The 20638-nt window shown below is 36.6% G+C and overlaps 1 protein-coding gene across 2 annotated transcripts; it reads left to right on the top strand.

The window, feature by feature from the left end:
- Positions 1–7890: 7890 nt before the first annotated feature.
- On the top strand, positions 7891–14354 carry LOC149265239 (polygalacturonate 4-alpha-galacturonosyltransferase-like). Of its 2 annotated transcripts, none has more exons than XR_016250958.1 (5): positions 7891–8784; positions 11174–11386; positions 11519–11826; positions 11961–12751; positions 12877–14354. XR_016250958.1 is itself a non-coding variant. In XM_089392433.1 (5 exons), the coding sequence occupies exons 4-5, from the start codon at positions 12555–12557 to the stop codon at positions 12901–12903; spliced, it is 186 nt and encodes a 61-aa protein (XP_089248559.1). In that variant the 5' UTR covers positions 7891–8784; positions 11174–11386; positions 11519–11826; positions 11961–12554; the 3' UTR covers positions 12904–14354. The 2 variants fall into 2 exon arrangements, 1 of the variants encoding a protein (XP_089248559.1); XM_089392433.1 differs by having other exon boundaries at positions 11961–12713.
- The last annotated feature ends 6284 nt before the right edge of the window (positions 14355–20638 follow it).

Consider the following 20638-nt stretch of genomic DNA (forward strand, 5'->3'; position numbering starts at 1 on the left):
TTGCAAAGTTGCACATCCAGTAGTAGAGCCATGTGCATATTAGGTGTTTGACCCATGATGATGAGGACACTTGCAAAGTTGAGTTGCGGTGACCTAGAGTAGACTAGGCCTAGTGTTCAATTGTAGCTCAGGATTGACCTTGAAAGGACACAAGTTCAGTTGCAGCAATTCCTGGGAGGGAAAGCAATGTGTGCCAAGGGACGGTTGTGTAGGTTCAAAGGGAGTCTGGCTTCAGAGGGAGACAACAAAGGAGAGTTAGCCACCCAGTGGAAGTCTAACCTTCAAGTTCAAGCAAGAGAGTGGAGTCTTCTAGGTCATGCAAGGAAAGTCACGAACCATGCAAGGACAATTGTGGTACGTGCAAGGAAAGTCGTAGACCATGCAAGGACAGTCATGGTGCATGCAAGGAAAGTCATGGTACATGCAAGGATAGTCATGAACCATGCAAGGAAAGTCATGATCATGCAAAGAGAAGACGTGGCACATGTAAGGAAAGTCATGGCCATGCAAGGAAAAGTCATGGAGTTGGAGATTTCTAGGAGTATGGTATCTTCAAAGATCTTGGTCTTCCAGAAGGACGTGGTTGTGGATCAGATTCAGAGGCAAGGCCACTTCTAGCTAGTGGTGGAAATACCTTCCTCACTAAGAGGGAGTGTTGAAATTTGGGTAGCTTGGAAGGTATTTCCAAGTAGAGAAAACCTACAAAAAGAAAGCTTGTAGGAAAGACACCCAAAGTTTGGGGTTTTGACCCAAAGGAATGGGCTTGGAACCAATGTTGCACGAAGCGCCCCCCCCGGTTCCAAGCCTGGAAGCGTGTCCCGTGCGGAAGCGTCTAGGAAGCTTCGGCGGAAGCGCGCTTCCGCTTGTTTTGGACGCTTCCTGGAAATTTTGGAAGCTTTCCTCTGAAGCGTGCTTCGTACGACGCTTCGGTAGTACGAAGCGTGGCGCTTCGGAGGGTGAAGCGTACACTTCCGTACGATTCCAGAAAAGCATTTAGAAAATCATTTTTTTCATTTTTTTTAATTTTAGGTGAGTTTGCTTGTTGGGGGTGGGTCCACCTTGGGTTAGGGTGGGGAATGAAGGCCAAAAAAAATATAAAAAAAATATAAATATAGCAGATGCTCCCTCATGGTAATGTTTAAATTCTTAAAGTAAAAGTGACATTCTCCTTTATTTTTCATTTTCATCCTTCTACTTAAATTTTTAACATTACAATGAAATGACTCAGGATGTTTGAGAGTGGTTCCAGCCTCATTGGACTTCATATGGAGAAAATAGAATTTCATATCCTATTCAAAATTCAGCAGATTTAACAATTTTCAAGAATTCAGGATTAATGGGATTGTGGCATTTCATTAGATTATATCAAGTATGAAGGTATGCGATTAGCATTTAATCAAGAGCACCAAGCCCTATATGTACCCTAGTGTTGGTGGTGTTAATTGTTGAACTCCTTTGTCATGCGGCACGCCCTTAGCAAAAAATTACCTTTCAATCAAGTCAAAATCATCGATCAAGCATGTTAAGCTTTTTCTACCATATTTTAAGTCTTGAATTAGGTGGTTTGATCAAAATTGGGCAATGTTGACTAATATCCCTAGACAATCGAGGTAGAGGCAAAGGCTAGACAAGAGGAGAAGAATCTAGATTCTAGATGGTTGATGCATCTAAATGGTTGATGCTCGAATAATTAATCATTAATGTACAATGGATGTTATATCTATCTTGATTTATGCAAAAATATGCATGTTTTCATGTCTTCTACAACTAATTTGGTATTTGGTATGTTTGTTTCGAGTATAAATGCAAATATATATATATATATATATATATATATATAGCAGACGCTTCCGCAGATGCTTCGCTTCCTAGATTTTTGGAAAATGGCGCTTCCGTGTCCCCGCTTCCAAAAAACGTCCCCGCTTCGTGCAACATTGCTTGGAACCCATGGAAAGTAATTTTATATTCTAATTTGTTGTTGAGTGGTGAAGTGGGGTCTCTTGAAGGACAAAGTGGGCTCCTAAGTCACCTATGGGAAAGGTATATATATAAGCCAATGGAGAGGCTTAGTAGCCATAGGTAGTCGTAGAGAAGCAACAAGCATTGGAGAAGGCTGAGTTTGTGCTTTGTTTAGTGAAGGAGTAGGCTGCAGTGGGAGTGATTTGAGGTTTGTTCTAGCTAGATTAGGAGGACAGATTCCTAGTTTGAGTGCTGATTTATCGTATCTGAGGAGGGCTAAAGTCTGATCAAGGAAGCCATGTTTTGTTGTTGGTTTGGACAGCAAGAAGAGAGCCACATACCTAGAACCGAGGGCTAAAGACTGTGAATGAAGGCCGCAGGAAGGGCTGAGTGTCTAGGAAGGAGGCTAAGATTGAGGTTGATGCAGGCCATAACTAATAAGGCAAGCTGAGTTGAAAAGGAGGTTGGTTAGTGTTGCTGTAGGAATCGTGAAGGCTAAGGGAGGCCTATTAGGGTAGGCCATAGCCTAGAACCCTAGGGTGAGGACAAAGCAAAGGAGGTTGAGGCCGTTGTGGAAGGCTGCAATTAGTGTTGGAGCTGGTCATAGCCTGGTTAGGGCAGGGGATCCCTAGTTTAAAGGCCTGGCTGACACAACAAAGGAGAGTTGGTAGAGATCTAGACAGGGTTGGCAAAGGTTGGAGGCCTACTAAAGGATTGGTAGGGATGACAAAAAGGCACAACAAGGCTTTTATAATGACTGTGGGCTAAAGGAAACTAGCCCAGGTGAGTCAAGTTCTTGTTGGTTGTATTTTTGTAGGCGAAGGACAACTGACTGTATTTTTGTAGGTGAAGGACAACTGACTGTATTTTTGTAGGTGAAGGACAACTGATTGTATTTATTTATTGTGTAGATGAGAGCCTGATGGACCAGGCCTCAGCCCTAGTTGGATTGGTCAAAGGATTGATTGCGTATATTAGCTTTGTACTGGGGTTTGTAAAGGGCCGTGATCCCTAGTATGGGAGACCTAAGGTTTTCTTATTTAAGGACTAGTAAGGAATGTGTTTTGGGCCATAAATATTGTGTATTGGTATTGATTTGTTTGCTATTATATTCAGTTGAGAAAAGTTGTTTATTTTTGGGCACTACTAATGTGTTTGTGTTCCTAGCTAGGGTATAGAGTCTAGACCAGACCTAGGGCGCATGGAAAAATCAACAATAATTCATTTTCTTGCTCCACAAGAGAAATCGTGCTATGTTTAAGGTCAATAACATATATTGGGACCATTCACACCCCAAATGACATAGTTCCATATCTTTAGCAAATTTCCAATCTTGAATTCCTATACTAGGCATTGCAGCGCTTGAAGCATTTTGAAGAGAAGTTACCCTCCTATTGTGAAGGTGCCTCCTTAGGGGATCTAAAAGCAAAATGTTCCTTTGACATCTGATCCACGAGTCCTCCCACCTTCACATTGGATGATGGATCTATTACCAACTTTTCAAATGACCCATGGATTTAAGATTTCAAAAACTTTGAATAAACCTCTCCACATGTTAGAGGCACCTTTTGAATATTTAGGCTCAATCCTAATGTTCTCCTCCAGATGCCTATTTTCCAAATACTTGACCCTCGTTACCTTCCCTCAGAGACCCTGTTTAAACAAACACCTCCAAAGAATTTTTTTGGTCAACGCTTTTCCAAACGCTTGCAAGTTCTTTAACCTTCAACCACCATTCCCTTTTTTATTTGCAATCATTGACCACTTGCGAAGGAGAAAACACTCCCCTCCCTTGCTACTTGACCACAGGAAGCTTGATCACTTCTTTCTAACATTTTCCAAGATTGATTTTGGGATATTCTCTATAGATAACCAATAAACAAGTGTGCTCTCAAGAAGCAACTTAACAATAATCAAATTTTCCCCTCCCTTGAACACTCAATGATGACACCAACATCTGATTCGTCCTTCAATCTTCTTAACTAGCCATATCCAATTAGCTATTTTGTAATCACTAGGTTTTAAGTGAATCCCCAGATACTTGCTTTATCAAGAGGCTGAAGCTTCAATGGAACCAACAATTGATTCATCCTTCAATCTTCTTAACTAGCCATAACCGATTAGCTATTTTGTAATTATTAGGTTTTAAGTTATCCCCCAGATACTTTCTTTATCAAGAAGCTCAAGCTTCATTGGAACTAGCTGGCCTAACCTCACCTTCAAGTTTTCACTTATCCCATTGAACAACAAATAAGACTGTTAAGAGGCTGAAGCTTCATTGGAATTCTTTTTTTTTGTTAATTTAATTTTATTTTTAAAACCATGGTGGATTGGTAACTCTTTGGAGTGATCCGGGCTAGGCCTGGGATCAAACATCCGTTCCCATTTTCTTGCAAAAGGTTTCCAAGATGATCTCAAGACAATTCAATTCTCACAAGGTACCTCTCCAAAGAGGAGAATGTCATCCACGAACAACAAATGAGTTACAACTCTGCCTGCTAAATTGATTCCATTGAATTGCCCAACCCTCTTTGCCTCTAGAATCAATCTGCTTAGGGCTATTGCAACTAAAAGAAACAAAAAAAGTGACAAGGGGAAGCCTTGCCTAAGGCCCCGAGAAGCCATAAACTCTGAAGTTTGTAGACTCCAAACATCCAATTATCCAGTTCACAAACTTAAGATTCTATCTAGTTTATAAGAGCACCAACTAGACTGGGATAATTTTCAAGCTTGGTCTTCATTTGTGATTGGGAGGGGCACTAAGTTCTTCATGCCACGGGATGTTGTGGGCTTATCACTTGTGTCATTCAGTCCCACATTTTCTGTGGAGTGACAAATTTGGCCTTTCAACTTCATAATGTTTACAACCTGCTCCATGGATTTCATGTTGCCTAAATTCTTCTTAAGCCCTTGGAGTGACATATTTGGCCTTTCAACTCCATAACCTGCTCCATGGATTTCATGTTGCCTAAATTCTTCTTAAGCCCTTGGATACAATTCTTTGTGTCAAATTTCACCTCTACATCTTGCATGAAGGAGCCAAAAGCACCATGGACTCCTTTCATCACTATATTATAAAGTGCCTCATTGATGGAGGAATGCATGATTGACATGGACTTGCTCTAGCAAGGCAATATAGCAATGAGTAGAAAAATTTGGCCTTCATGAAAGGTTGGGAAAGAGTGCATTCCCTCTCTAGGATGCAAAGCTTCTGGATAGGGTTAGATTTCAACATTACTTTGGGACTCCCTTCAGAGCTTATCCTATATACATTATTTTACAATTCATCAATCAACTTTATTTGGGCCTCAATGTGCGTTCTGTAGCGATCAACTACCTTTTGTCATTCCTCCCATACTCCCAAATGCACCTTTACCTTGTTATAGTCTAGGTACCAGAGGGAGCTTAAATCAAGTAGGTATGTTAATAGAGCATTCGAATAACGGAGAAATGCACTAACTAGTTGAAAGCAATTTGATACCAACCTCTTAGCTATTGAGGGTGAACAAACATCCTACACTTAGAGCTAACAATCTCCCCTGGGCAGGGAGGATGGCAAGTGTAATGCCTATACTTTACAACACTGAATTTAATGATTCCAAGTAGGTGCTTGTTTTGAGACTAAGCCTGAGAGACACTGGGTAACGTAAACCAACTAAAGCCTAAAACCAGAGAGGGCCTCTAAGTAGATAGCGAGGAGATGAAGGTGAGCCTAAAAAGAAACAAATATTTTAGCTTACACCTTATTTATTTGTAGTGGGTATGATTCTTCCATCCTGCTACCGTATTCAATAATGTGATTTCTAGCCTTCATTTTTGGCAGAGGGTGAAACAATTTGTTTCAGATCCTTCTCTTGGGGTTAAGTTCTATCCTTGTCATATCATGAGGGTGCATGCTCGTTAACCTTGTTCAGTCATGCTAGTTTGGAGTGGTGTTCCCACACATATTTGCCCTATTATACCAATGACGGGTGACCACTTTTGGCAACCACTCGTGCAAGCCTCCTTGTTTATAAGGTTCTTGTTACCCGTGGACGCTGGCATTAACATCGATATCTATGAGCAAAAACGTAGCAACACAAACCAACTAAAACTTACTAGAGTTTAACTAGACAACGAGGAGATAAAAGCAGGCAACAAAACCAACAAATGCATGATAAGAGCGAAGTTATTGCTTATCTCCGTTCTCAACACCTTATCCACATGCACTTGCTACGATTCTTCCATCCGGCTCCCCTACACCACAATGTGATTTAATAATGGTAGCGGGGAACAACCTGCTTCTGATCCTTCTCTTGGGGTTATTATGTGAAAATTTCTACAATTGGAATCCTATTGCAACAACTGGTATTGTTTCTTCTAACTGATAAATCAATTATTTAGTTTGCTATGACAACATCGAAATAAACATACTACAACCTTCACAAATAAAACTGCGGAAAATAATAGTGCTGGAAACTGAGAAAATACTAACACACACACAATAAAAATGACACCATTATTTTGGGACAATTGTCCCCGGAAAAAACCAACTTGGTAAAACCTGTGTAGCAGTGAGGTTTTTTTATTATTATTATGCAGTAGTGAAATTTGAGTACAATCTATGGATGCCCAACTTGGTAAAACTTGTGTAGCAGTGAGGTTTTTTTATTATTATTATGCAGTAGTGAAATTTGAGTACAATTTATGGATGCCCAACTTGGTAAAACCTGTGTAGCAGTGAGGTTTTTTTATTATTATTATGCGTAGAATCTATGGATGCCGAACTGGCAATCCAATCAGCAAGTATCTGACATAAATAATTAGAGAGAAAATTCTCTCACCCCACAAGTAATCTTGACACTAGCTTTTACAAAAAACTGGTCTTCCAAACCCCAACGTACTGCATTGCCTCTCACACATGTTGCTCGAATCTGCCTTTGAGCAAGTTGTCTGGCCTGTCTCTGCTGCTAGAAGTGACTCTCTGGCATTCAAGTTGACTTGCCCGACTTCTGGAAACTGATTCGACTTCCTCCTAAACTAAATCGAACTGCTTTGTGTCAGCTTCTGTGCAGTCTCTACGCTGCTTCTACGTGGATCACTTCTGCCACTTGCTGCTGCCTCTCTAGGTGTACAAAACTTCCTTCAGATCACTGTCCCTGCCCCTCACTGTCTCTGAGCAGAAGAAAGCTCGAACTCTTCGGCAACTGACTGCTGCTACTCTAGAAAATCTAATTCTCCAAGTGACTTTGGTGTATTTTCCATCACCACATCGATCCCTTCTTATATCCTTTCTGTTGGGACTCCAACGGCTAAGGTTAAATCTTAATTGATGGCTTAGATCATTTGTCGATCGATCCGTGTGAGTTTCTAGAGAATTCTCAGGCTCAGATCATTTGTGGATCGATCTGTGTGAGTTTTTAAAGAATCCTCATCTTGACTTAATTAATTCTGATTAATTAGCCATATTCCGTAAGTTTAGACTTAGGAAATAGTTAAAAACCGGCTAATAATCTAATTAAGTCGTCTCTGAGTGGAATTTCCAGAAACGATTATTGGGTTTTGGAGATCTCATGTATTCTAACCTCTCCACCAAATTTTGTGGCTAGAACACATCCGATGCTACAAAAACTAACATACTATAACTTTCATATCATGAAGGTGCATGGTCCTTCCCCTAAATCATGTTGGATTGAGGTAAAGTGACCAAATTATCCTCATGGTCCTTCCCCTTGATCATGTTGGATTGAGGTTAAGTGACCAAATTTATTTACCATCGTGGACCTATGACAGCTTCCAGTGACCACTTGTGCAAGCCTCCCTTCTTTATATTGTTGTCAACAACTTGTTACAGCTGGTATTCGCATCGATACTGTTGAGCAATTAGTTTTGTAATAATTATGAATCAATTTTAGCAAACAAGCATGTAAGATAATGTTTTTGGAAGTTCCGTATCAAGATTTTGGTTTCTTGTTTTTCCATATAATGACTTTCAGTACATCTCTCATCTCTCTCTTTCTGATTTAAAACATGCAATTTGAGGGGTATTTGTACATTACAGTTTTTATAAAGAACAGATATACTGGGGTATTTATTTACCTCCTAAAACTCATGCCATTCGACCAGGGCAGAACATAGCAGGGATGGAACCTGTTACTCTTGATCAACCTCATGAGTGAACCAATGCCTCATTGGCTTCTATCCATGATATATTCTGAAGAAGGGATGGCCTCTTGATCAATCTCACGAGTGAACCAATAAATCGTTGGCTTGACTATCCATGATATATACTGAAGAAGGGGGATGGCTGCACTTTGAAATTGCTGCAAAATTTTGGGTGTTTGCCAAAGATGTTGTTTTCCTTATTAATAGGATATGATGGTTAGGCTGACGTGCATTAATAGGTGGACTGACTATTTAGCTTTGCGTTGGATTAGCAATTGGGGGTTTGTATTTTTCTCTATTTTGCTTTGCTTCAGATTAATACTTGGTGGTCTGTATATGGCTCTATTATGTTCATGATAAAGCACAGTTCCAATATTAACGTTAACTGTGTTCTATTTTGCCAGTGATTTGCACCGCATCAATCCAAAGGAGCTAGACAACATGGCTCTTGCTTTATCTCCTTTATCACCTTGAGGCTCGTACGGTGTTACCTCTGTTGGGATCCATGCTTGCGAAGATCTATCACAATCCTCAAAAAGATGCAAACCAATCTCGTTTGCAAAAGATATTACAGTTTTGGGCTTTCAATGAAGCTTATGACAATGAAACTATGTATAGTTTAGCTGGAGCTGGATTGGCAAAAAGAATCCTCCATGTAACAGCCATCTATTGGTCTAATAGGTACTTCTTTTGATTGTAGCAACTTGTTGCATTTTTTGTTTTCCATTTGATATATAATTGTACACAAAGCTTGCCTCTGCTTAGGGAATTCCAGAAGCTTTTACTCAAAAACCTCTTTAATGGTCATCAGTTTCACAAAAAAAACTCCTAGTCATCAACAAAGCACAAATTTTTGGTGTTGAAAACACAGTTCAGTTCAATTCAATGACAACTCAACTTTTTGTAGCACAAATCTATTGGTCGAATAGTTACTTCTTTTGACTGTAGCAGCTTGTTGCCTTATTTGTTTTCCATTGATGTATAATTGTACACTAAGTTTGCCTCATTCAGAAGTTCCATAATCGTCTACTCAAAAACCTCCTCAATGGTTCTTAGTTTCACAAAGAAACTCCTAGTCATCTGCAAAGCATATGAACAACACAGCAACTGTTACAACAACACAAATCTTTGGTGTTGAGTACACATTCAGATCAATTGAATAACATCTTAGCGCTATGCAGCCAATGTGGTATCCCTGTATATGGTATTCATCAATTTCTGTGTTTCCATTTATTAGTGCCTACTCTGACCCATCTAGCTGCTCAGTGGACTTCTCAACCACCACATCTATCCCCTGTTAGCAACTTAGCATTCATATCCATTTTTTCCACTAGGGATTATAATAGGACTGTTTTCCTGAATCCAAATAGGAAGTGGGTGGCTTACCCCCTTTTGAGCCCTCTGAATATCCTATAGTGATTCCTCTACTTTTATATGTGCCTGGAAGAGCTACAAAATTTTTCAAAGTTAAACCTCTAGAGAACCGGGAAACAAGATGATGAAAGGGCTGTTACGACACCACAAATCTTTGGTGTTGAGTACACAGTTCAGATCAATTGAATGACATCTCAGTTCTGTGCAGCCAATGCGGTATCCTTGTATCCGGTATTCATCAATTTCTTAGTGTTTTCATTTACCAATGCCTACTCTGACCCATCTAGTTGTTCAGTGGACTGCTGAACTGCCACGTCTATCCCCTGTTAGCATTCATATCCATGTTTTCCAATAGGAATTATAATAAGAATCTATCCCCACTAGGGCTTATAATAAGAATGTTTTGTTGAATGCAAACAGGAAGTGGTTAGCATACCCCTTCTGAGCCCTCTGGATATCCTATAGTGTTCCATTTTTATATATGCTTGCAAGAGTTGCAAAGTTTTCCAAAGTTAAACCTTTAGAAAGCCACAGAAGTTGATGAAAGGGAGCCGACCAAGTCATATAGGTTGGTGATTGTATTCCACTCCCCTTTGCCTAATATGCAAGTTGTGATGTAGAAACTGGAAAAAATCCATACGGAAGCCAAGATCAACTAGTGCGGGAAGGTTAGCATTGGAGCTTACTATTGATCCTAGTGAAGTGAGCCACTGTTATGTTGTTTATACATCATACAAAGCAAAGAATATCAAGTTATAATACATCAATGAGTGCCAGAGCTTCAGCAAAGTTGGGCATTGGAGCTACTCTTGATCCTGATAAAGTGAGCCAGGTTCAACTAATGCAGGAAGGTTGGGCATTGGAGCCTACTGCTACCCTAATGAATTCATCCAGTACTAGGATGTCTATACTTATTTAGGAAGCAAAATGGCTCAAGTTGTCATACATCAATGATTGCCAGAGCTTGTGGTATAGTTGAAGTCCATCCTCTTTTTTACAGGTACTTGGATAATGCTATGTAATTCGAACAGTTTGTAAGAATTTCCAAGTGCTTTGTAATCCTAAATGGCTCAAGTTGCCATACATCAATGATTGCCAGAGCTTGTGGTATAGTTGAAGTCCATCCTCTTTTTTACAAGTTCTTGGATAATGCTATGTAATTTGAACAGTTTGTAAGAATTTCCAAGTGCTTTGTAACACTATTTTGCAAAGCATCACTTGTGAAGTTCACAAGCTGTAACAGTTATCCATTTCAAATGCATTATACAGTACATGGCTTAAATTGTTCCCCTTTAAATCCTTTCATGTATCAGTACGTACTCCAACACTTTCAGCTATTTAGTACACTGCACAACCACGACATCCATTATCCATTGTTTCCTGCAGGGCTTACATCAGGAATGTTTTGAAGACTTGAATCAACTTGTCAATATAGTTAGGTAGCAGTTAATATTCATTTTCGAGACAAGTCGTTGTCGAGACTGAGTCATGTGATTTTGCGTTCTATTTTTTTTTTGTTCCGTGTAAATCTCTCAGTGAATTTTGAGTAAGTGATAGGATTTTGGCATTTGGCATGTTTGGGAAATTGTAGTATTGTTGAAAGAATCCTCTGTTCCAATGCTTATCTAGCAAATTAGCACCTATTTGAGGGACTGATGCTGACAGAAGCAATATTTTGTCTCTGCATTTGCTACAGACATTTGCCAATGGCAGAGACGAAAAACAAAGAGTGATCAGCAAGCTAATCTTTCAAAACAAATTGGCAAATGACTCGAGCAAAATTCCAAGGATGTTAGATTGAAATCACTTTAGCAGGGTAATGCTTCAAATAATGAAACGCTGGTGACAGGCTTGAAAGGAGTCGGAGGAGGAGCTAAAGACAAAGGTGTTGAGGCGAATGTTCTTGCTTGTAAGTTTGGTTCACCATTTTGAAGTTCTTGCATTGGACCGGGATTCATTTATTTTATAAAGCCGTCAAACATCAACTCTTATTGTATGGTGTATGAGCTGGGCCTTAATTGATATTGACTTGTGAGTGCAGATTACTGTCCACAGCCAGAGAAGAGAACAAATAGAACAATTACTTGGTTGTACCATTGTAACCAAAAAGCTGCGAGCCATGCTTCAATCTGGAGATGAACAAGTAAGAACACTAAAAAGGAAGGCAAAGCACGTTTTTAAGTCAGTCGGCCCTCGTCAATAAAGACTGTTCCAAAAGGCATGTACTGTGTCAATGCAGTTGACAATTGATTACGACATGCTTGCACCTGAGAATCTTGAATTTTCTAACAAGGGGAGAAGTTGGAGGACCCCAATGTCTATCATTATGCATTATTTTCTGACAATGTGGTAGCTACCTCTCGTGATTAATTCAACCATACTGAATGCCAAGATATGAACTTGATTTCAGTGTTAACTGTTTTATTTTGGTAATCAGTCATTTTTTTTTGTTCTTAATCAGCGTATTCTTGTGTTATTTTCAGGAACCTGAAAATCATGTTTTTCATCTTCCAACAGATAGATTGAATTTTGGGGCTATGAAGATGTGGTTTTTAGAAAACCCTCTAAGCAAAGCTACAGTTGATGATTTCAAATGGCTAAATTCTTCCTATTGTCCAGTTCTTTGGCAGCTTGAATCTGTAGCAATGAAGGAATATTATTTTAAAGTAGATCATCCAACTAATTTGGCAGCAGGCTTCCACTGTAGCAGTGAAGGAATATTATTTTAAGGTAGATCATCCAACTAATTTGGCAGCAGGCTTCCAATTTGAAGTATCGAAACTCAATTGCTTCTCTCCACAGCCCGAGAAGAGAACAATTACATGGTTGTACCATTGTAACCAAAAAGCTGCGAGCCATGCTTCAATCTGGAGATGAATAGGTAAGAACACTAAAAAGTGCTCTCTCCACAGCCTGAGAAGAGAACGATTACATGGTTGTACCATTGTAACCAAAAAGCTGCAAGCCATGCTTCAATCCGGAGATGAACAGGTAAGAACACTAAAAAGGCAGAGCACGTTTTTAAGTCAGTTGGCACTGGGCAACAAAGACTGTTCCGAAGGGCATGTACTGTGTCAATGTGGTTGACAATTGATTACGACATGCTTGCACCTGAAAAGCTTGAATTTCCTAACAAGGAGAAGTTGGAGGACCCCAGTGTCTATCATTATGCATTATTTTCTGACAATGTGCTAGCTACCTCTGTTGTGATTAATTCAACCATACTGAATGCCAAGGTATGAACTTGATTTCAGTGCCACACTGTTTTATTTTGGTAATCAATCATTTTTTTGGTTCTCATTCAACATATTCCTTTGATTTCAGTGTCACACTGTTTTATTTTGGTAATCAGTCATTTTTTTTTCTTTCTCATTCAGCATATTCCTTTGTTTGTTTCAGGAACCTGAAAAATATTTCATCTTCTGACGGATATATTGAATTTTGGGGTTATGAAGATGTGGCTTTTAGAAAACCCTCCTGGCAAAGCTATAGTTGATGATTAGTCGGTGATTTCAAATGGCTAAATTCTTCTTATTGTCCAGTTCTTTGGCAGCTTGAATCTGTAGCAATCAGGGAATATGGTTTTTAGAAAACCCTCCAGGCCAATCTACAGCCGATGGTTTCAAATGGCTAAATTCTTTGTATTGCCCAGTACTTTGGCAATGAAGGAATACTATTTTAAAGTAGATCATCCAACTAATTTGGCCGTTGGCTTCCAATCTGTAGCAGTGAAGGAATATTATTTTAAGGTAAATCATCCAATTAATTTGGCAGCAGACTTCCAATTTGAAGTATCGAAACTAAAAATAATTAGCTACGTTAAATGCTACAGGAATATTATACTTTAAGGTAGATCATCCGACTAATTTGGCAGCAGGCTTCTAATTTGAAATATTGAAACTTGAAATATCGAAACTCAAAATAAGCGATGTTAAATGATTTTCGCTGCTTCTCTCCACAACCAGAGAAGAGAACAATTACATGGTTGTACCATTGTGTAACCCAAAAGCTGTGAGCCATGCTTCAATCTGGAGATGATCAGGTAAGAACACTAAGAAGTTAGAGCGAGTTTTCAAGTCAGGTGGCACTGGGCAGCAAAGAGTGTTCCAAGTTTTTAAGGTAGATCATCCAACTAATTTGGCAGCAGGCCTCCAATTTGAAGTATCGAAACTCAATTAATTATCTCTGTTAAATTATTTTCACTTGTACTTATCTCAAGTTTACCCTAAGCTGGACAAGATCCAAAAAAGCTGGACAAGATCCTCTTTTTGGATGATGATACTGCACTACAAGATTTTCATTTTGGATTTTGGATTTTCACTTGTATTTACTTCAAGTTTACCCTAAGCTGGACAAGTTCCCAAAAAACTGGACAAGATCCTCTTTTTGGATAATGATATTGCAGTACAAGATTCTTTTTTTGGATTTTGGATTTTCACTTGTATTTACTTCCAGTTTACCCAAAGGTGGACAAGTTCCAAAAAAACTGGACAAGATCCTCTTTTTGGATAATGATATTGTAGTACAAATCCTTGGATGATGATGATGATATTGTAGTAAAGAGAGATTTGACTGCACTCTGGTCTTTTAACTTCCAAAGAAATTTAAATGGTGCAGTGGTGGTGAGAGTTTCCATCGCTCCGACAAATATCTGGACTTTTCTAATCCTCACATAGCCCAGAACTTCGATCCGAATGCAAGAATGCTTGTGGTTGGGTATATCGGATGAATGTTTTTAGTTAAAAAGAACGAAAAGAACGTGATATAACTAACCGGGATTTACCACAAGTTGCAAAGTGGGTTAGTTTCTGTACCAATCTTTGTATGAATGGTTTTTTATTAAAATTTTTTATCTTTGCAATTTTGTATCCTGACATATATATATTTAATTGATTTTCAATAACCATGCCAGTACTTGTCACTGCAATTGCATTTATATCATTATTTCTGTTTCTATCCATTTGCCCATGGAGTTCTTTTGCAATTTTGTATCCTGACATATATATATTTAATTGATTATCAATAACCATGCCAGTACTTGTCGCTGGAATTGCATTTATATCATTATTTCTGTTTCTATTCATTTGTCCATGGAGTTCAGGATATCTGTATCTATTCATTTGTCAATGGAAATGAAGTTCATTTGCCCATGGAGTTCAGGATATCCGTATCTATTCATTTGTCAATGGAAATGAAGTTCATTTGCCCATGGAGTTCAGGATATCCGTATCTATTCATTTGTCAATGGAAATGAAGTTAATGAATGGAGTTAAGACGTTAGGTGATTGGAAAAATTGAAGCGGAAGGCAATCAATCGGCAACCTCTAAAGCTGCTTCATAATTTTGAGGCTACTATATAATAAGTTGAGATTCTAGATAATTGTTCTTACACACTGACTGCGGATATCTGTATCTGTTCATTTGTCGATGGAAATGGAGTTAAGAAATTTGTTTTTCAAAATATCATTTGTAATATTACAGACTGACTATTTGTAATGTGTAGTTGTAATATTACACACTGAGTGCGGATATCTGTATCTGTTTATTTGTCAATGGAAATGGAGTTAAGACATTAGGTGGTTGGAAAAAGTGAAGCCATTTTTTAGTTTAGCTGCTGTTTCATAATTTTGAGGCACAAATAATTAAGATGCTTGAATTTGTAGATATCTGTATCTGTTCATTTGTCAATGGAAATGGAGTTAAGACATTATGTGATTGGAAAAATTGAAGCCATTTTTTAGTTTAGCTGCTGCTTCATAATTTTGAGGCACAAATAATTAATATGCCTGAATTTGTACTTTCTATCCAATAATGAATATGAATACTAATATCCCTATGATTATTAGTATACTAAGAATTTTTTTTCAAAATATCATTTGTAATATTATACTGACTGTTTTGAATAGATCCAGATAAAATCCTAATTAAGCTTTTTTCCATGATAAATCCTAATTAAGTTCTTCTTTTTTCCTTGATATTTCAAAATATCATTTGTAATATTACACACTGATCATAGTATAGATCCAGATAAAATCCTAATTAAGTTCTTCCTTTTTCCATGATAAATCCTAATTAAGTTCTTCCTTTTTCCTTGATATTTCAAAATATCATTTGTAATATTACACACTGATCATAGTATTGGATCATGAAATATCTACCTTGATATCAAGTGATCCATCTTGTTAGTATAGTAGTGTATCACCAAGACTGGTAGATTGTTTAAGATTTGGTATGTTCTATGCTAGAGCAATTTATTTAAATTTTCACTATTAGCAAAACACATCAGCATTGAGATAAACTACAGATAGAACATAAATATAAATCGCAGAAGACAAGCCAAGGCAAGAGGACACAAGATATGGCGCGAGCCAGGGACAAACCCCACAATGTGTGGGGAAACCCTTGATCAATTCTTCTTTTATCTTCAAAGTTCAGCAGAGAAAGAGAGAGAGTACATTTACAACAGAAGTCAACACTTTGACTTGTCTAGTTCTGATTATAGATCATCTTCTATAACGATGAGATCAGTTGAAGACATTCTGCTTCAACTGATCCTCCAAGGTGACTTCTTCACCTATCATCATCAGGTTCTCAAGCTGCACCACTGCACTCTGCATCATGCTGCACTAATCATGATTATCATGCTGCCCATGTCCATGATCATCATTCAATTTCATGCTGCCCATACTAATGTGCATCATCATCATGCAGCTGCCTTAACATATGGCATTCTATCATTGCTGTTCATTGTGATAGGGCAGCTATCGTCCTCACCACAACTCCTAGGTTAGGTTATGATGGTATCTCGGAGGCATCCGAGATGGTTAACCAACGTGACCTTGCTGCTGCCTTAATTCAAACTTGATTTCGGCCAGATTACTCTTTCTGCCCATGAATATAGTATAGCCATTTCCAACATTTGTGTATGACCTACGTATCATGTTTCATGGCCTCCGTATTGTCTCTGCGTATATACTTCCTGCGTGACTATATCATACGTGAATGCTGTGCATTTATATATATCTATTTACTGTGTATATATATATTGCCTGAGATATATATATGCCTGGGCTGTGTTGAATATATACCTGAGTGACTGCGTGCCTGCGTATATGTATCTATTGCTGTGGAAGGAGCGTATGAGACCATATGTGACTGCATTCCCATTTCCTGCGTATATATATGAATATTGTATATTACTGAGTGACTGACTGCGTGCCTGCGTATATGTATCTATTGATTTGCTACGTTTAGGCCAGCGCATTAGATCACATCGTCTTCCACAGAGTCATGGTCAACTTCGTTGTCACTCAACTCGCTATCATCGCTGGACGAATTAGCCCGGCCTTCGGCATTGTCTTTATCGTCGATATCAATAACATATTCTGAGCCATCAGAATCTCCATCGGATGAATCGGAAGAAGAAACTTGAACCACCTCTGCATTCTTCATCTGATCTAAACCCTAACCCAACTTGTTACCGCGGATTTCAAAATAACACGAATTCAAACTGTTAACAGCAAAATATATTTGATGGGACGTATTCGCAGAGCTCATTGCTTCTTCCAATACAATTTTATAGCAGTGTATATTATATGACTACGTGACATTCATTCCCGTATGTGTATGCCTTCTTGACTGCATGTTATATCATTACAGAGAGCTGCGTGTTATATCATTTCAGAGAGCTGTGCGTATAACGCATATATATACAATGGATTGCCTGACTGCGTGTTATATCATTACAGAGAGCTGCGTGTTATATCATTTCAGAGAGCTGTGCGTATAACGCATATATATACAATGGATTGCCTGACTGCGTGTTATATCATTACAGAGAGCTTTCATGTACTGCATATTGAGCCTCCCTTTGCTGTGACTTAGGGCATCTTATGGTTGCGTTGGATCAGCTAGGGCATCATCTGCAGCTAGGGCTCCTTCTTAGGCCAGCGTATTCTTTTGGTTCTCTCCTTCTCCCAAAACCCAGACGTGGAGAGGAGATCACCTCAAGAATACGTGTGTGCAAATGATATCAAATCCTCATCTATTTATACCAAAATGAGGATGATGAATAGACACTTCGGTTTGGCTTCTAGAGCCTACATAAGAGCTGGTCGGCTTGACTATAATTACATAAACAAAATAAATTCATATCTCCATAAATACTTATCGGAATTGGATGATCTTTGGATCAATCTTACACCTCTCGACGAGAGGGATCCAATAAAATTATCAGCTGCCATAAATAAGCTGACCCACATGGAGTTTGGCCCTAGCTGCCAATTTAACATAGATGATTCCGGTGATAATGCGGAAACAATCCACGTATATATATTACAACCAGTTACACCGAAAGATATGGTTAACACAGCCAAAATTACACCTGTGACCCAAGTTAATTCACGGGGTTTTTTGAATCCACCTTAATTCACGGCGTTTTTTGAATCCACCTTAATTCACGGCATTTTTTGAATCCACCTAGATCGAGATAAAATCCTAATTAAGCTCTTCCTCCTCCTTTGATATTTCAAAATATCATTTGTAATATTACACAGACTGCGTAAAAAAACCTAATTAATTTCTTCCTTCTTCTTAAGGATAAATGATATCCCAATTAAGATCTTCTTTGTTCCTTGATAGGAAAGGTCAAGGATAAATGATATCCCAGTTATGTTCTTTCTCGTTCCTTGATATGAAATGATAAATGATTAATAAATAATTAAGTTCTTCCTTGTTCCTTGATATGAGAAGATATATGATATCCTAATTAAGTTCTTCATTGTTCCTTGAATAAATAATTAAGTTCTTTCTTGTTCTTTGATATGAAAGGATAACCTTGATATGAAATGATAAATGATTAATAAATAATTAAGTTCTTCCTTGTTCCTTGATACGAGAAGATATATGATATCCTAATTAAGTTCTTCATTGTTCCTTGAATAAATAATTAAGTTCTTTCTTGTTCTTTGATATGAAAGGATAAATGATGGATAAATAAGTATATGCATATGAAAAGATAAATTATGCATATGTATATATGAAGATATTTAAGTTTGTAATATCCCTAAGAATATGAGTATCTTAAGAGAATTCTTTTTTCAAAATATCGTTTGTAATATTACACACTGACTGTTTTGAATAGATTATGAAGTTCTTCCTTCTTCCTTAATATGCAAGGATAAATGATATCCTAATTAAGTTCTTCTTTGTTCTTTGATATGAAAGGTTGAGGATAAATGATATCCTAATTAAGTTCTTCTTTGTTCTTTGATATGAAAGGTTGAGGATAAATGATATCCTAATTAAGTTCTTCCTTGTTTCTTGATATGAAAAAATGATGGATAAATAATTAAGTTCTGAGGATACTTGATATCCTAATTAAGTTCTTCTTTATTCCTTGATATGAAAGGATAAATGATGAATAAATAATTAAGTTCTTCCTTTTTCCTTGATATGAAAAGATAAATGATGGATAAATAAGAATATGCATATGAAAAGGTAAATTATGAATATGTATATCATAAATTATGAATATGTATATATGAAGATATTTAAGTTTGTAAAAATTATTAGTCCGAATACCTTGAATAGATATCCAATTGCTAATAAAACCCTAATTACTTTAAAACTTTAATTATTTTAAATATATGTATGTATGAATTAAATTTGTTATAAAAGTTAATATGTATTAATTAAATTTAGTGAAAAATTGATGGAAAAACGTTACTTTAAAACTTTAATTATTTTAATATTTGTATGTATAAATTAAATTTGTTATAAAAGTAAATTTAGTGAAATTGTTATAAAAGTTAATATGTATTAATTAAATTTAGTGAAAAATTGATGGAAAAACGTTACTTTAAAACTTTAATTATTTTAAATATTTGTATGTATAAATTAAATTTGTTATAAAAGTAAATTTAGTGAAAAATGAATGGAAAAACATTACTTTAAAACTTTAATTATTTTAAATATTTATATGTATGAATTAAATTTGTTATAAAAGTTCATAATTTGGGTGAAAAATCGATGGAAAAATAAACAGTGCACAAATAGAGGTGTATAAATATTTGTATTAATGGATTAAATTTGTTATAAAATTTCATATGTATTAATTAATTTCGGAGAAAACTTAATAGAGTAAGCAAATAGGTGTATAAATATTTGTATGAATGAATTGAATTTGTTATAAAATTTCATATGTATTAATTAAATTTGGTGAAAAATTGATGGAAAAATAAACGCTAAGCAAATAGAGGTTTATAAATCAAAACAAAAGAAAACTTTTTCTTACAAAGAACTATTCTGTAAAATTTGTGGAAGATTGATGAAAAACATATGGTGAAAAATTGACGGAAAAACAAATAGTAAGCAAATAGAGGTGTATAAATCAAAACAAAAGAAAACTTTTTCTTACATGACTATTTTATAAGATTTGTGGAAGATTGATGAGAAACATATCATAAAATACTAAGAGATGACTATTCTAGAATTTAGATTAAGAGGAGACTAAGAGAGGATTATTCTAGAATATAGATTAAGAGAGGATTATTCTAGAATCCCTTATAAGGGAGGACTATTCTAAAATTTGTTGTAGTTGTGGAAGATTGATGGGACTATCCTAGAATTTTTGTTGTAGTTGTGGAAGATTGATGAGAAATATTAGTAGCTTAAAAATATATTTGTGAAAGATATCAGTAGCTAAGTATAAAAGTATGATACATAATTTATTAATTTTTTATTTTTTTAAAAAAAGCATGGTATATGTGAATAAAAATATCAAAAAAATATTAAAAAATCTTTATAAAGAATGCAAGGTACATATGAATAAGAAGATAAGAGTATGATACAAAATTATAAATAGATAAGAATATGATACATAATTTATTTGAAATATAAAAAAACTTTCAAGGAAAGTATTGCATATGTGAATATATATGAATAAGAAGATAAGAGTATGATACAAAATTATAAGTGGATAAAAATATGATACATGATTTATTTGAAATATCATTTTTTTAAGGAGAACATGGCATATGTGAATAAGAGTATTAAAAAAATCTTTTCAAGGAAAGCGATAAGAATATGATACATAATTTATTTGAAATAGAAAACATGGTAAATGTGAATAAGAGCATCAAAAAATATATAAAAAAATCTT

Source organism: Pinus tabuliformis, chromosome 6, assembly GCF_031772625.1.
Source record: "Pinus tabuliformis cultivar Carrire ecotype Pingquan chromosome 6, CPIR1, whole genome shotgun sequence".
In the NCBI taxonomy this organism is placed as follows: domain Eukaryota; kingdom Viridiplantae; phylum Streptophyta; class Pinopsida; order Pinales; family Pinaceae; genus Pinus; species Pinus tabuliformis.

Excerpts from the sequence above, each read along its gene's own strand:
- LOC149265239 (XM_089392433.1), top strand. The coding sequence starts at position 12,555 with ATGTGGTTGACAATTGATTACGACATGCTTGCACCTGAAAAGCTTGAA. Across the intron at positions 12,714-12,876 it reads CAACCATACTGAATGCCAAG|GAACCTGAAAAATATTTCAT; the intron begins GTATGAACTTGA and ends TGTTTGTTTCAG.